Source organism: Antechinus flavipes, chromosome 4, assembly GCF_016432865.1.
Source record: "Antechinus flavipes isolate AdamAnt ecotype Samford, QLD, Australia chromosome 4, AdamAnt_v2, whole genome shotgun sequence".
Taxonomy (NCBI): Eukaryota; Metazoa; Chordata; class Mammalia; order Dasyuromorphia; family Dasyuridae; genus Antechinus; species Antechinus flavipes.
In genome coordinates, this window is record NC_067401.1 from 429,584,076 (window position 1) to 429,602,086 (window position 18,011).

At 37.6% G+C, this 18,011-nt stretch overlaps 1 protein-coding gene across 1 annotated transcript in view; it reads left to right on the forward strand.

Moving 5' to 3' along the window:
- The window catches only part of GPA33 (glycoprotein A33), a 47,111-nt gene extending 33,992 nt beyond the window's left edge, over positions 1–13,119 (forward strand). Inside the window, exons 4-7 of the mRNA XM_051999032.1 lie at positions 2,394–2,549; positions 9,059–9,178; positions 10,060–10,183; positions 12,897–13,119. Coding sequence (XP_051854992.1) covers positions 2,394–2,549; positions 9,059–9,178; positions 10,060–10,183; positions 12,897–13,002 — 506 coding nt within the window. The 3' untranslated portion in view covers positions 13,003–13,119. The remainder of the gene's footprint in view (positions 1–2,393; positions 2,550–9,058; positions 9,179–10,059; positions 10,184–12,896) is intronic.
- The last annotated feature ends 4,892 nt before the right edge of the window (positions 13,120–18,011 follow it).

An 18,011-nucleotide genomic window follows, 5' to 3' on the forward strand; every position in this document is an offset into this window, starting at 1 on the left:
AGAAATATCATAGGTGGATTCAAGTAGGGATTAACCTTTTAGTTCTTCAGAGAGCAGAATTAGGAATAAGTAGGTAGAAGTCACAGAGATAAAGATTTAGGTTTGAGGAAAGTAAATACAGCCCATATAATGAGAAACGGAGCTGTAAGTAACAATTCTGACTCCCAGGGCAAGTGCCAAAAATGCAGGCAAGGTGGAGGAGGTAGGGACAGAAATCTAGGGAGCAGACTTTGGAAGAGCTGACCCAAGGGTGGGTGGGTCAAGGGTTCTCAATTACTGTTCCCAGACCTGCCACTTCATTGGGCCAAAGGGTGGTTTTTGAAGGCTGACTTTCACAGGATAATTGCCAATTTGTCCTAGTTAAGTTTAGAGGTTTGCCTATATCTCGCTAACCACCCCAAACCTCAGGCGGAAATGGAGAGGTTAGAGGGAGAAGGCAGGGGAACACACTTGGGGAGAAGAACAATAATGGGTACAAATGTGACAGTAGCCATCTGCTTCAATTCTGGAAGTGGCAATCAGGCCTCTGAGGGTTTGGGGTAAAACTGGCAAAGATCCAGAATAAAAAGGGATGCTGGGCAAGAGGACCACAGGAAGAAGAATCTGGGGGGTTATTCTGAAGTTTTAATGGCCATTTATGGGAGGTTATCAAGGCTTATAGCCTCCAGTAATTTAAAGAAGGGATGAGATCTAGGGGAAAATATCCTGGTTCCAGGTTCAAATTCTGCTTCTGATATTACTTTCACGGTCTCCAGCAAGTTGGCAATTAACTTACCCTCATCTGTAAAATGAGGAGAGGTCTCTCTAGCTTTACAGTTGTACCTGGACAGACCTGTTTTCTCTGCCATCATTACTCTCAGGAAATACCTGTCTCTCTTAGTGGATAAATATGGTAGTTATTATCTTTTATAAATAAAGAAACTGAATTTCAGAGAAGTTAAGTGAGTTGTTTAAGTTCATGCAGATATTAGGGGGCTCTTCTGGACTTAGGATCATTATGGATCTAGATCTTGGAGAATCTACATTGGCCATCTAGTTTAATTCTCTATATTTTGAGATTCAGTGAGTTGCCTAGTGTTATGCAGGTAGCACCAAAAGTATGATTTGAACCCAACTCCTTTGATTACAGAGTTAACATTCTTTCCTCTGGGGTTGGATCCTGGCTCTGCCATTTCCTAGAGGTGTAAAATTAATCTATATCCTGAGCCTCACTTTATTCATATGTAAAATGAAGAGTTTGGACTAGATTACTACCAAAGTCATTTCCAGCCATAAATCCCATCATCAGGGATAGCTACCTGCTGAGGCTGCCATTTTTAAACCAACTTTTTAAAGATGAACCTTTTTTTTAATTTAAGAAGATTCTCCTCTTAGTGGCAGATAAGAATCTGTTTTGTAATAAATGAGGTGTGTGAGATCATAGGTTTAGAGCTGGAAGGAATCTTAAAGGAACCTCAATGCCTCATTAGATGCTCAGAGAAGTAGATAATCAATGGCAGGGGTAGGTCCTCTGACTCCCGATTTAATGCTTGTTCTACTAATACTACACCCCACTCCCACTCCAAAATTACAGGAAAGGCTCAAACTCTCCAATCAAGGAGGAGATACAATCTTCCCAATGTGCATTGAGTTGGGTACACTGATGACTTGTCAAGCTCTGCTCATATATCTCTTGCTCTGAATGGAAGAGTAGCTATTTGTGTTATATCCCAGCTGTTAATGCTTCTTCTCTCCGACTCCCTTCCATTTACTCTGGAGATAGCTTATTTATATGTAGGGGTTTGGATATTGTTTTCCCATTAGACTGTCAGTGCCTTAAGGGAAGAGCAGTTTTTAACCTTTCTTTGTGGTACTTAGCACAGCACCTGTTACCCATTAGGCACTTTATTATTATATTACATTAATACACAATAATATAAACATTAATGTGTTTGTTAATGGAATATGTGTTTCAACATAGCATCTCCACTCTTTCTGTTATTGTTTGCTTGCATTTTGTTTTCCTTCTCAGGTTTTTTCTTTCTTTCTAGATCTGATTTTTCTCATGCAGCAAGATAACTGTATAAATGTGTATACATATATTAGATTTAACATATACTTTAATATATTTAACATGTATTGGACTACCTGCAATCAAGGGAAGGGGGGGAGAAGGAGGGGAAAAGTTGGAACAGAAGGTTTTGCAAGCATCAATGTTGAAAAATTACCCCTGCGTATGTTTTGTAAATAAAAAGCTGTGATGATTTTTAAAAATGGAATATATGTTTGCTTGGTGGCAGTGGCCATGTGGAAATTGGAGGTTGGAGTAAGAGAACACATTATACATTATGGTCTAGCTGGTCCTTCCACAGACCCACAGAATAGGATATTCTCCATCTTTTCTTTCTCTGCAGTTCCACCCTCCAAACCAAAGTGCAGCATTGAAGGGGAAACTACATACGGGAACAACATCCAGCTAAAATGCCAGTCCGAGGAGGGATCCCCAGCCCCCCAGTACAGCTGGAAGAGCTTTGACATCCAGAACAAAGAACGACCATTGCCATCACCAGGTATCCAGAAGATTCTCCTCCCAGTGATATACAGGCGCTTATTTTGGAATAAGTGAGGTCAAGAGGCTCCATCCGAGATCACTTTGTCCCCAAGTTGTTTGTGTGTTGTCTCTCCAATTAGACTGTGAGTTTTTGAGGGCTAGGATCATTTTTTTGTTTTATTCCCAGAATTTAGCACATTATCTGGCACATTTAATAAATGCTTGTGTTCTTGACTGGAAATCAAAAAATTATGGATTATATCAGAGGAATGTCTTAGACGTTTCAAGTTTTCAGCAAGGCATTTGACAAAATCACTCGTATTATTTTTAAATACAAGATGGAAAGATGCAAAGTCATGGAAAATTGCTATTATTTGACTTTTTCTTGGTCTTTTTTCCTTTAGTGTTTATCATAGTACCCAGCACAGATAGATTGAGAGATGGTGACTGGGCACAGTTAATGGATTTAGCTCCAGATTGAATGGGCAGAGAAGCTACCGAGTGATGGCAAAAAAGGATAAGCTTGGTCTATTTGACAGATGGCTATTTAAGAGAGACATTCACATGGGGACGAGTTGGTTCTGCACGACAGTGCCATTTGCCTTATTGTCCACCAGGTGGCCACACTGCAACAGCAATGACTTGTTTCCAGCTATTGCTCCAATGGTCATTGAGTCCTGTCCCCTCGTTTTACACATTATTGCTGAAGCTCAGGAAATCTCAATGATTTGTTGAAGATCCCACGGGTAGAAAGTGTCTGAAGTGGGATTTAAACTCAAACCTAATTATTCCAGAGTCAGCATCTGGCCGGCTGTTTCATATCATTATAGGCTCTCAGAGATAGAAGGGACCTCAGAGAGACGGCCCAATTGTCCCTTTTTGTTACAGAAGAGAAAACTTGTGGTTAGGTAACTTATTGGAACCCAGATTTCTTGATTCTCAGTTCAGTATTTTTCCCATTATACCATCCTGTCTCCTCTGTGCCTTTGGAAATTTTTCTATGTGAATTATCTGTCAAAATTCCTCTTTTTCTTTAATCTGGGCTTGTGATTTCCACAGTTTAATGGGCCCCCTCAATCAATGGCCATCCTCAACTATTCTGCCAGTTTTTAGTCTAAGTCACCCAGGACACAAAGATTAAGTGCTAGGGTCACATAGCCAGTATAAGTCAGAGGTAAAACTTTAACTCAAATCATTTTGATTCCAAAGTTGGCTCTCTAACCAATAGAACACAATGCCTCTTAACAATCGCCCCCTTTCCACAGCAGCATCACCATTCTGTCCCTGAGCACCTCCTTTATGGTTGTGGCCATGGTGGCTAAATCTCATCTCTTCATTCCTCGGGCTCATGGCAATGGAAATATCCAACCTTTCTTAAATTAAATTATATATTTTTCACTAACAAGTCTCACAAAAATAAGTAAATTCTTATAACAAATATGCATAAAGCAAAAAATATTCCTAAATTGGCCATAACAAACAACATGCATCTCATTCTATCATCTTTCTGTCAGGAAGTGGACAGCATTCTTTATCAGTCTCCTGGAATCATATCAGAGTTCACAAGTCTTTCAAAGTTGTTTACATCTTTACAATATTGTTGTTTTATAAATTGTTCTCCAAGTTTTGATTGCATCAACCTGCATCTGTTCACTAAAGTCTTTCATTGCTTTTTTTCCCCCGAGGCAGTTGGGGTTAAGTGACTTGCCCAGGGTCACACAGCTAGTGTTAAGTGTCTGAGACTAGATTTGAACACAGGTCCTCCTGACTTCAGGGGTGGTGCTCTGCCCACTGCGCCACCCAGCTGCCCCTGCTTTGTTGTTTCTTATATATATAATATTCCATCATATTCACATATCATCATTTGTTCAGCTATTTCCCAATCCCAATCTAATTTATTTTGTTTAGAGCTATCACACACCCCTCTCTAACTTGGGGTATCACACCCAGCACTACATGGAGATATTTCTATCTTGGTGGAGTTGGAGTATAATAACTATAATATCCAACAGTGCTTAGGGAAATTGGGTTAAGCAGAGGTCCCTCACCCTACAACATACATATGTTCCATGGTACTTGAAGGAAGAGTGTAGACAGGATGTGCTGGAGCTGGCTCTAACCCACTTGAGAACCATTGTTTAATTTTCAGCGTGAGCGCTTATACTTCAGAAACTGGTAAGCAGCTATGAATCAGCTCTTAATTTATTATTTTCTTGATTGTCTAGACTTTAATAATGCAGATTGAAGATAAAAGTGTGTGCATACATTTTTTTGGAGTCCTATTAATCATTTACCCACATAGCCCTGTATGTTGCTCTCTAAACATAGCTTGAGCTCAGTGGGGGTGCAATAAAAGACAGGAAATGAAAAAGATCATCAAACGGGAGGCCTGCTGACTGAAGGTTAACAACGACAACAATTTGCATTTATGTAGCACTTAAAGATTGGTGAAGAAATTTACATCCATCTTCTCGTTTAAGTCTCCCAACACCCCTAAGGATAGGGTGTGGGAAAGGGCCAATGTCTCTGAGCTCTACATCCAGCTGCATCTCAGACTCCCTCCTAGTAAATTGTCCCAAAGAGCATCACTGATTATGGAGGTTGTGTCCTGGGCTCTATTCAAATCCCAGCTACTGTTACAACCTGCCCTGAGTCATTCAGCTCATTTTAGGTTTGTAAGGCAAAGAGTTCATATTTCAGCCAGGGCCACTAGGTGGCAGCAGAACCTACAGTAAGGCATCCCTATCTGCTCAGAAACTGTCAGGTCAGCTGGGGAATTTTATTCCAGACTGACCGCAGCACAGAGTTAGTACAGACAGACAGACAGATAGACAGTTAGTTAGATGGATGGATAAAATAGATAGATGGATGGATTGCTAGATAGACAGACAGACAGATAGATAGATAGAGATGGATGGATGGATAGGGATAGATAGATAGTTGGAGGATTAGATAGATAGATAGATAGATAGTTAGAGCTAGGTAGATAGGTAGATAAAGTTAGAGAGATAGAAAGGTAGATAGATGATAGATAGAGATAGAGGGAGGGATGTATGAATGGATAGATAGATGGATGATAGATGGGTAGATAGAATAATATAGATAGGTGACAGATAAATGATAGATGATAGATAGATAGATGATAATAGATATAGAGAAATAGATGATAGATGGACAGATGGATGAATGGATAGATAAATAGATGATAGATAGGTAAGTAGATAAATAGATGATAAATGAATAGATGGTTAATAAATAGATAGATGTATAAATGGATGGATGGATGGATAGTATGTTCATAGTTACACACATAGACAAATAGAGAAATGGGAGAAGTATATATATCTCTATCAAGATATCTATGTATGTTTATAGATAGACATCTCTATTTGTAGATATCTATAGATAGATATCTAGACATATATATTTATAAATGGATATCTAGATAGATAGAGATACAAATATTTCTAGATAGATATCTAGGTAGAGATGGAGATATACCTAGAGATGTAGATACAGATATATTGGGTATCTAGGATAGCATAATGATTAGAAGATGGGGTCTGGAGTCAGGAAGAACTGAGTTCAAATCCAGCCTCAGATACTTACAAACTGTGACCCTAAGTAAGTGACCCTAAAGTTACCTCTTTTTCCTCATCTGTAAAATAAGCTGGAGAAGGAAATGGCAAGCCATTCTAATATTTTAACCAAGAAAACCCCTAGAGACTCATGAAGAGTTTCATGATTGAAATGATTGGAACACAACTAGCTAATGATAGATACAAATATAAATAGATAATAGAGATAAAGATATATAACTTAGTAGAAATATAGGCAGAGATTGAGATACCAATAGATAGATAGATAGATATAGATGGAGATATATTTAAAGATAGATAGATGGATGGATAGATGTATGAATAGTCAGATAGCTTTTCCTAAGAGTCAAATCTCTGGACTATAATTCTTTATTACTGTGAATTAGTATAAACAGGAAGATTTTCCAATACTTTCCACTGGTCTTGTTTCATATATATATAAATTCAATAGATTTTAAAGCAAGAAGTGACCTTGATCATCAGCATAGATACAGGGAAGAATATTAAGTAGAGCCCTTCAAATTCAGGTAGGTGAAATGGATACAATGACATTCTGATGGTGTGACTTTGGGCAAATAACTTGTTCCCTCAATGTACCAACAACATTTCAAGACTCAGAGTTATATAGTGATTGATATATCTGCATTGGGAGAAAGAGTTTCCTTACTTGTTGTTCTTTATACAAATGAATAACAGATCTAGATCAAGAAAAGAGAATAAAGCTATTAAATCCCTATTGTACAATGGATGTAACAAAGGCCCAGAGAACTTAACTGAATTGTTTAAAGTCATATGGATAATAATAGTAACACATTAAATCACTACATAGTGATTTAACATTTATAAAGCTTTCTCTTCAAAGAATCTTTACGGACCTGTAAGGTTAGTATGTAGAATAGTAGAACAAGCCCTAACTCCAAACTCAGAAGATGTGGATTCAAATTCTGGCACTAACTTCCTATGTGATCTAGGACAAGTCAATTTCACCTCTTCAGGTCTTATTTTCCTTATGTATAAAATAATGAGATTGAATGAAATTATCTCCAAAGTCCCCTTTTGCTTTTAAAAAAAACAACCCAATCCAACTCAAAAGTGCATGATGTTAGGTAGAGCGAGTATTATTAGACTTACTTTATAGATTAATACACTGAAATAAACAAAGGTTAACTAATTTACCCACAGGCACACAGAATTAGGAAGCAAATGTAGATTTGGTAGGTTCACTTTTAGCTATCTTTCCTGTCATGTACTGTCTAGTAAATGGTAGAGTACCAATGGAGAGGTGTTTGATTCGTTAGAACCATGGCCACAGGTAGTAGCAAAGGAAGGGACAGATTGTGTCCAGACTTGGGGAGCAGCTACTTTTAGTTGTGAGTGATGACTTAAGGAATAATTTAGTAGGAAAATAGGCCAGTCCAAGGTCTCCAGATGCATCTGGGGCCATCTCCAGTTCTCTTGATCTCTATCTGGTCACTGGACCCAGATAGCTCTAGAGAAGAAATGAGGCAGGTGACTTTGTACAGCCCTCCCTCCCTTAAATCCAATTCACTTTCATTTCATGGCATCCCCTCCCTGATGACATGGTCTCCTGAAGAACAAAGGACAAACAGTAACAACAACAGAACAAACAATCACATCTCTGAGGTCACTCCTTCTCAGGTAACAGGGAATGACCAAGTGCTAATTGATTGTAAGCTTCAGGAAACTATATTTCCACAGATAGGGTCAGGAAATAGTTATCACTTCCACATCACGACTTTCCCTGCTGAAGCTTCAATATATTTCAGGTTGGCATAAGAAATTAAATGGAAAATTGGGGGAGGGAGTGAAAGCTGCAGATGACACATGAAGGCTTGAAGAAAACACAGAAAGAGTTTAGAAGCTCAGAAATGCATATAGTATTATATGATATGAACCCAAATTTTACAGTAAGGTTTGTAGACAACACTCCATAAAAGAAAAAAAGAAAAAAATCATACTTCTTCTCTGGTATGAAGGCAGAGCCAAAAATTTTTACACTAATTTTTACAGATCAAGCGAGCACCCCCATGATATGGAAGGGGCATCTTCAGCATTAGAGATATGGCTGCTACATTATTAGGAAACTTGAGACTTTCCCAATGTGGGTGTCTTTCTGGTTTTTTTTCCATATGACACAATGACCCATAGGAACATAGGTAGGGAAATTGTATATTATATCTGTATTTTCCCTTCCCCTCATGACTGGATGCTGTAACTGCTTAGTTAGTGCCTCCTTGTTAATCCCTAGGAGATCAGTTTTCCAGTTTAAGAAAGGTCATGATGATAAATTCTTTCTGACAGTCTGGGTTGCATCTCTGAGATGACAACTAAGATACTTCCCCATCAACCCTAGAAGAAATGATGAGTAGAATGCTTTCAGAATCTCTGGAAAGACTTACATGAACTGATGCAAGTGAAGTGAGCAGAACCAGGAGAGTAGCATACACAGAAACAGTAATATATGATGATCAACTATGAAAAACATTTATTCTCAGCATTGCAATGATTTAAGACATTTCCAAAGGACTTATGATGAAAAAGGCTATCTGCCTTAAGGAAAGAACTGATAGAGTCTGAATGCAAATTAAAGCATATTTTTTAAACTTTATTTTTCTTGATTTTTTTTTTGGTCTATGTTTTCTCTCACATGACTAATGTGGAAATATGTTTTACATGCCTGCACATGTATAACCTTTGTCATATAGCTTCTCGATGAACAGGGAAGAGAAGAAGAGAGTTTGCAAATCCAAATTTTAAAAAATAAATGTTAAAAATTGTTTTTACATGTAATTGAAATTTTTTTTTAAAAGGAGACTGATTAAGCACCAGTTATTTCCCCTGAGTGAAATGTACTCAATCTCAGACCAAGTAGCTTCTCTTCTCACTTTGATCTTTTCTTCTTTCCCAGCCACAGGAATGTCCCTACTTCTGCAAAACGTTTCTGATGCTACTTCTGGTTATTACATCTGCACCTCTGCCAATGAGATGGGGACTGAGTTTTGCAATATCACTGTTGCCATCAGACCTCGTAAGAGCCCATCTAGGGAGGGAAGACAGGAGGGAGGGATGGCAAAGGCCACAAGAGAAAGGGCAGGAAATGGCATAAGGATTGCTTAGAAAGCTTTGGGTATGCTCATTCCTGGTTCGAATAATAATAATAACAACAATAATACTATACATATATTGGATTTAACATATACTTAAACATATTTAACATGTATTGGACTACCTGCCATCTAGGGAAGGGGGTGGGGGGAAAGAGAGGAAAAATTTGGAACAGAAGATTTTGCAAGGGTCAGTGTTGAAAAATGACCCATGCATATGTTTTGTAAATAAAAAGCTATAATAATAGTTAAAATAAATAAAAAATAAAAACAATAATAATACTAGCTATCACTTTTAAGGTTTATAAAGTTTTTTTAATAGCTATTATCTCATTTTATCCTTACCACAATCCTGGGAAGTAAGGACTATTGTTATCTCCTTTTACATATGAGGAAACTAACATAAATGAGATTAAGTATCTTGCCCAGGGTCTTATTAATTCATTTTTCAGTCACATTTGACTCTTTGTGTCCCCATTTGGGGTTTCTTTGCAAAAATACTGGTATGGTTTGCCATGTCCTTCTCCATCTTACTTTACAGATGAGGAAACTGAGGCAAAGAGAGTTAAATGATTTGCCCAGGTAAATATCTGAGGCTGGATGTGATCAGATTTCTCTGGCTTTTTGTATTTTCCTTGTCCTTTCTTTGACCAGGGCAATTGTTAGATTCATATCCAGTAGACTATACCAGACTGGTTGTCAATGTTTAGTGCTTTCAGAAGGGACAGAAATGGTCACAGGTGGGTGCTTTGGGGGGAGGATGTTCCAGCTATTCGGATGACCCAGCTGATTTGTCCCCTCACAGCCTCCATGAACATTGCTCTGTATGCTGGGATTGCGGGCGGTGTAGTTGCTGCTCTCATCATCATTGGAATTATCGTGTACTGTTGCTGCTGCAAGGATGAGAAGGAAAAAGACAGCGAGAGGCCGTGAGTGATACCATTTCTCCATGGCACTTGTGGAGGGAGAGGGGATGGGCCAAGGTTACAAGTAGATCTACTGCAGTACGGCAGAAAGAGCAGCAGCTCTGCAGTCAGAAGACCCAGTTATTTCCTAGCCATTTCCAAACTATGCTTTGTATCCCACTTCTTTTTAGCTTCCCTTTATGTGTTATCTCCCCCGATAAGAATATAAGCCCATTGAGGGCAGGAATCATCTTATTTGTTTCTCAAATCAACAAGCATTTATTAAGCATAAACTGTGTATTAGACACGGGCTAAATTCTGGGATTATTAAGAAAGGGAAAAAAAATAGTTCCTGCAATCAAGGAGTTTACAATCTAACGGGAGAGATAACAAGCACACAATTATGTACAAATAAGATAGACTGGAAATAATCAACATAGGGAAGGCACTACAATTAATCCAGAACAGGAAAGGCTTTTGGTAGAAGGTGGGATGTGAGGTGGAATTGAAGGAAGCCAGGGTGTAGTTTAGCACAGAGCTTTTTCATTCATTTTACTTAATACCATGTAACCTTGATCATGATTCTTTCTGAGCCTTAGTTATTTCATCTGGAAAATGAGGGAGCTGGATTAGATTAGCCCCAACTAGTCATTAGAAAATCTCCAAAGTCCCTTCTAGCTCTAAAACATGTTTGGAAAACAATCAATCCAAATCGATTTGTTTTCTTCTACATGCTCCATTGCTTCCCACAAGAGGCTGCTTGCCTAAAGGATAAAGTATGAAAAAAGGTTTTTTAAATCTCTCATCTCAAAATTCGACTTTTCTTGCTTCTCTGGAGATGTTTCTGCTTTAAGGAAAGGGATTGCTGCTGCTTTAGTAAATTAGTATTTGTGGAATGAATGAATGAATGGACAGATATTCAAGTGTTCAGGGAAGCTCTTCTGAGCATGGAAATAAGCAAAGCCCTTAGGCTTATATAGTAGTAAATTTGGCCCTAGAAAATTCCTCCTAGAAAATCTCCAATTCCAGTATCAAAATTGTTATGCTGCATCCTTACTGCCACCCAACATTTCCACTTTATGTTTATTTGTTTCATTTTCCACAGACACTTATCCAAATCCTTTCCACTGACCTCAAGCCCCAAACTATATCCTAGCTCCCCCAGCCTAGTTTTTTTCTCTTTGTATCTCCTTTTCTCTATTCATACAAATAACATACTATTTCTGGCCCTCATCATTTCTAACTTGATCTGCCATTACAACCTCCTAATTTGGTCTCCCCACTCCAATCTATCCTCCACTCAGCTTCCAAAGAGATTTTCCTAAGGTATAGATCTGACAATGTCATATCCATACTCAGTAAACTTCAGTGGCTCCTTATTACTTCTAAGATCAAATAGAAATTTTTTCCCTTGGCATTTAAAGTGCTTTACAACCTGAACCCTTTCTATTGTTCCAGTCTTCTCCAGTACTGACTGCTCCACTCCATGCATTCTATTGTCCAATCACACCGGCATATGCTGTTTTCCATACATAAAAAACTCCACTGCTCATCTTTGCCTTGACAATTGGTCGTGCTCTGAAGCCCTACTCAGTCCCACATTTTGGAGTCCCTAGTTTCCTTCTAAACTCACCTTCAGCCACACTTGTCCCTCGCCCCCCCCCCCCAGGAATTCTTGCCTACCTCCAGCTACTAGTATGTATGTTCTCTATATACATATTTATTATTTCTTCCATTAGAATGTACTTTTGAAAACTTCTTATTCCGAAGCTCAGGACAATTTCTGACATTTAGTAAGCATTTAATAAGTGCTTGTTGGTTGACTGAAGACCCCCTTCCCAATTCAACATTCAAATTTACCATTTAGCCATTTCATTCTTCAGAAGATCCTACCCCAAGGTAGGAAGTTTATACTTCTATTCCAGATGCTTTAAAAATTATTGATATTTTTTGGTTTTATTTCCCCTATATCTCTCCTTCCTTTCCTAGAGAGTCATCCCTATTAATAAAGAATAAAAAGAGAGGGGAACATGGCAAAACTAACAAAAACATCAAAAAATGTCTGATAACTATCTGTAGCATTCCACAGCCATGGTTCCCTTTCACTACACAGAAAAGAGATACTGAAATCTTTTAAATCTTCTTGGGGGGGCAAAATTAATCATTATAATTTCACAGAATTCGTTTTCAATTATTCTGTTGTTATTTACATTTACATTGTTGTAGTGGGTGTATATAGTTTTCTTAGTTCTTCACTTTTCATCATTTTATAGAAGTCTTCCCATGCTTCTCTGAATTCATTTTTACTCCTTACAGTACAATAAAATTCCATTTCATTTTTGTACCACAATGCAAATAGACATTTCCCAATTAATGAATTAATCTTCATTACATTAAATTACTACTTCATTTCCAGTTCCTGTTATCGCAGAAAATTCTGCAAAGAATGTTAGTTTATAGAAATATTTATATGTAAATTTTATATATAATTCTGCAATAAATATTGTATACATAAAAATTTATGGAATCCTGATGTTTATCACTTCCTTCCATGGCTTATATACCCAGTAGCAGAATCTCTGAGTCAAAGAGTATTGTTCCAGCTCTATTTAAGATTCAGAATTAGATGTCTAACATGGCAATCTACTTCTGAGGAGTGACAATAATAATTGAATTTGAAACCAATAATTTGAAATCAATAATGTTCTCTATTCCTTCTTCCCACCATGACTTTTAGGAGTCGAGAGAATTATCAGGAACCTCCAAAGCAGATGAGAGAAATACACAGACGCCATGATAGTGAAGAAGACAGGTGGAGTTCTGGGGAGACTGAAACTGCCTAATTTTCTGTACGGATGAGGGGAAGAAGAGGAGAAAAGAGCAAAAAGAGCATAACTTTTTTTCTTTTATTAAATTTATAATTATTCCCCCCCAATTACATGTAAAAACATTTTTTTTAACATTTGGTGTGATTTTTTTTTAAGTCTTGAGTTCCAAATTCTTTCTCTCTCTTCTTCCTACAATATTTTGTAGTGCTTTAATGTAATATGCAACATTGGGTATTACAGCAATCTATACAGGTATTTTCTTTTCCTACAAAAATGATAAATTTCTTTGGATAGAGACTGGATCTTCTAAACTTTGTATCTCTTAAGTGTCTAGCAGAGTGCTCTGGTCCCTATGGGGAAGCTTAATAAATTTCATTTGATTTATTAAGCTAATAATAATAACTACCATTTAATAGTGCCTTAAAATTTCCAAAGCCCTTTTCTTCTGTTAGGCAGAAGTACATATAGAATAAGATTCCATTTCATAAATGAGAAAATGAAGTCTTAAAGAGTTTATATCACTTGCTCATGGTAAAAAATATTGTTCAAGGAAGGATTTGAGCCCAGCTCTCCTGATTCCAAGCTCAGGACTTTTCCTCTTATACCTCACTGCTTTTCAATTGTTTCCTATCTATCTATATTTGAAAGATTTCTTTTTTATAGCTGAATGTGGGTCAATCATGCCAGTGTTCCAATTAATAAACATTTATTAAGCACCTATTATGTACCATACAATGTGCTAAGTCCTAGTCTCCTACTACATGATCAATCTCTAAATAGGTGTTCTAACTAATTAATTAATTAATTGGTTAATTTTGCTGAGGCAATTGGGGTTAAGTGACTTGCCCAGGGTCACACAGCCAGGAAGTGTTAAGTGTCTGAAATCGGATTTGAACCCAGGTCCTCCTGACTTCAGGGCTGATGTTCTATCCACTGCACTAACTAGCTGCCCCTATTCTATTTATTTTAGACAAAAATATAGATATAATGCAGACTTTCAGGCTCTCTCAGAGACAAAGCACCAACAATCCCATTCCCTTTGGTTAGAAGGAAGGCAGACCCTATTTGAGCAGCTATTTCCAGCTGGCAGTTTTTAGCTTTTGGAAGTTTCAGGAACTTATCTTTAAAATGAGACAAGGACCGAAATGTAGGGAAAGATTGCATGTGAAAATTGGAGGATTTTTTAAAAAGTCAATTTTCACGAGAGGTTTGCTTCTGGCAATTTACTGCCATTTAACAATAATAAAATTTCTTCGATGGCCTTGCTCAGCAAATCCCAGAGCCTCTGAATGGAACAGATTATGAGATGCTGCTCAGTCACTAGGAGATCCAGATTGCCCTTTGATGCGCTCAGTGGATTGGACTCCATCACTATCATGCTCTCAGGAAGCCTCTTCACAGGAAATTCATCCTCGGCTTTGGTACTTGTACCTCTTGAGCATTCTGGTATATTCTATTCCTCTCATTGGAGGTAGGATGGAGCAAAGAACTCCTTCCAAAGCATCCACTTAAGGAGGGGTAACAGACCAGCTGATGCATCATTTCCTACCAGATGCATTTCTTAGACCAGACTCCAGCATGTCCTCCATGTAACCCTCCCGTTTTTCAGCTTTATGTGTTGTCTTCCTCCTTAAAAAACAGACTGTCTTTTCCTTCTATTTATCCTGAACCCTTGGCACAGTGTACTAAGGAGACATTGCCTGACAACACAACAAAGCACTTTCCTTGAAACAAGTCTGTGGGGCACATAGCATGAGTAGGGTTATCCCAGTTCTAAAGGTAAGAAACTGGGGGGCAGACACATTAAGCTATCAAACATCAGATCAGGATTTCCCCCTCCACCGATCTTGACCCTATAACACTCACACAATGATCAAGGTCAGCAGTTTTGTTTGCCAGCTTTTGAACAGACCTGGTTCAAAGGATAGGGATTTTTTCCCCATACTCCTGGGGGATAGTGCGTCCTTGCCCCTGCACCAGCTATCCATAGGATACCATTTTTGTCTGACAAAACTCTCCCACTAAAGCCATTCTTAATCTCATGATGCTTCCTGGTGGTGTGGAGGCGACCTTGGGTGCCTTCTGTTGGAAGGCTTGGCCAGCAGACCCATTAAACTGGAAAAGTTCCAAGACCTGGCTCCGTAACAAACTGTGCATCTGTCCTCTGAGGAAGCTAAATGGAGAAAACACTGGACTCAGAATCAAGAAGACCCGAGTTTGAATGCAATTGCATGCACTAATGAGCTGCATCATCCTGAGCAAGTCATGCTTCTCTGTGTCAATTAACTCATCTGCAAAGTGGTTCAAGAACACTGCCCACCTCAGCAGGTTGTGCAGGTTTGCTCTGCAAACCTTAAAACACTGCCTGGAACACTACTGGGCTACCAGCTTCGCTCAGAGAGGCTGCAAGGAGATAGCAAGCTTCTGCTAAATCAGAGAAGAGCAGAAAGCTGCATCAGTGGTTGCCGCAGATGACTTCCTGCTGATGAAATCACAAGCCATTGTGGTGCCTCATTAGGTATCTTTTTAATTAAATTAATTTAATTTTAACTTAATTCCTTTTTAATCTTCTTCTCCATGAGTCAAGTTAGAGGACTCTTTTTCTCAAGATACAGGCAACCAGAGTCAGCCCTGGACCCAATGCAAGGAGACTTGGGGTGGGTGGGCTCTTGCCTTTGCCACTTGTTAGAAATAGAACTGGATCCGTGCCAGTGGGCCTCTAGGTGACTTAGTTTCTAAATCTATAAAACAGAAATGACAGTGATTCTGGCTGTACCTCAGAGGGCTGTAACTCTTAGGGCACAATGCATAAATGGGGATTATTCAGGGGAATGCTGGGTCAGCTCATGCAGGCTCAAGGCAGAATAGTTAAGTCTTTGAAATCAGCAAACGCTACAAATCAAAGCCTCACTTTGTACTTTGTGTTAATTGTTTAGACTTAAGAAAGCAATGGAAGAAATGTTAAGAATGCAAAATAAACAAGTATGTTGTGTGAGCATTCCCCTCCTTCCCAAAGAGCTGATTGTTAAACATTTACCAGTATTATTAAGTCCTAAACTCAAATTTTATACACACATACATACACACAAACACACACACATATTTGACTTGTTTGCTTTATTTTGAATTTAATGAACGTCAAATAAAATGAACATTTCAATGTGTTTGAAGGAACAGGAGAGGATTATACATGAAATGGTGAATCTTTATTAGGTAGTGCGTGTTTTTCTACTAAAGATATTAAGAAATAATTTTCAAAGCTGTCCTATCCGTCAGTGACTTCTTCTGGACTTCGTGCTTTTCTCTTCTTATTTTTATTTTCTATTTTTTGATGAAGTAATCATAATCCAACCATTTCCCCTTTCCCCTTCCTATTCTAACTTCTAATTTGTATTCTTGACTTACTTTAGATGTCTACTTATTATAATAGCTTGTCTACTTACTCTTTTTTTTTTTTTTTAATTTGGAGGCAATTAGGGTTAAGTGACTTGCCCAGGGACACACAGCTAGAAGTGTTAAGTGTTTGAGATCACATTTAAATTCAGATTCTCCTGATTTCAGGGCTGGTGCTCTATCTACTGCTCCACCTGCTTACTCTAATTTCTAAAAAGAAAAGTTGGACTCAGTTTTGTAACTTGTAACAAATATGCACAATCAAGTGAAACAAACTCCTACATTGAACCAAGGCAATTCCAATAAACTTTGAATGGAAAACACCATCCGCATTCAAAAATAGAACTATGAAGACTGTATGCAGATCAATGCATACTATTTTCACCATTTTTTCTGTTTTTTTCTTGTATTTTTTTTCTTTTGTTCCTATTTTTTCTCTCCCAACATACTCATATGGAAATATGTAAAGAATGAATATACATGCATAACATAAAAAAGAAAGGAAAAAAGAGCAAGAACATTTTTTTTAAAAAGATGAAATTCAAACAAACAAAACAAAACAAAAAATTTCCTAAATGGCCATCTCCAAAATTGTATGATTTATTCCATCATCTCTCTGTCAAGAGGTAGGTAGCATTTTCATGCTGGTTTGCTGGAATTAAAGATGGTAATTGAATTGATAAAATTTCTTAAGTCTTTCAAGGTTGTCTTTTAATATTGCTATTGTATAAATGATTTTCGTGGTTCTGCTCACTTTACTCTGTATCAGTTCAAACAAGTCTTCCCAGGTTTTTCTGTAATGTCCTGTTTAGTAATTTGTTAGAGCACAACAGTATTCTATCTCAGTCACATGCTATTATTTGTTTAGTCATTGTCCAATTGGTAAATACTCCCTTAGTCTTCAGTTTCTTACCACTGCAAAAAGAACTGCTATAAGTATTTTTGTATTATGGGTCATTTCCCTCTTTCTTTGATCTCTTTAACAGTATCACAGGGTCAAAGAGCATTCACAGTTTAATAATATTTTGGGAAAAGTTCCAACTTGCTTTCCAGAATGGTTGGACAATTTACAGCTGCAATAGTCCATTAACACGTCTATTTTCCCACAGTCCTTACAATAGTTGCTATTTTCCCTTTTTGTCCTTTGCCAATTTGATGAATATGAGATATAAACTCAAGGCTACTTTGACATTTCTCTAGTTATTATTGATTTCAAGCATTTTAAATTTGATTTTTTAAGAGTTGAGATTTTTTTTTCATATCTTTTGGTCTCTTCATATCTTTTGACCATTGATCAAGTGGAGAATGACTCCTGTATTTATAAATTTGAATCTTTTATATTTTGCAAATGAGACTTTTAACAGAGAAACTTGGGGCAATTTTTTCTCAGTTAACTTTTTCCTTTATCATTTTAGCTGCACTGGCTTTGTGCAACAACTTTTCAAAATTTATATAATCAAAATTGTCCATTTTACTTTCTATAATCCTCTCTATCTCATTTGGTCACGGACTCTTCTACTATACATGGTTTTGTCAGTTTATTCCTTCCTTATTCCTCTAATCTTGTTATATCTCTAAATCATGTATCTATTTGGACCTTAATTTGGTATATGACATGAGATATTGGTCAA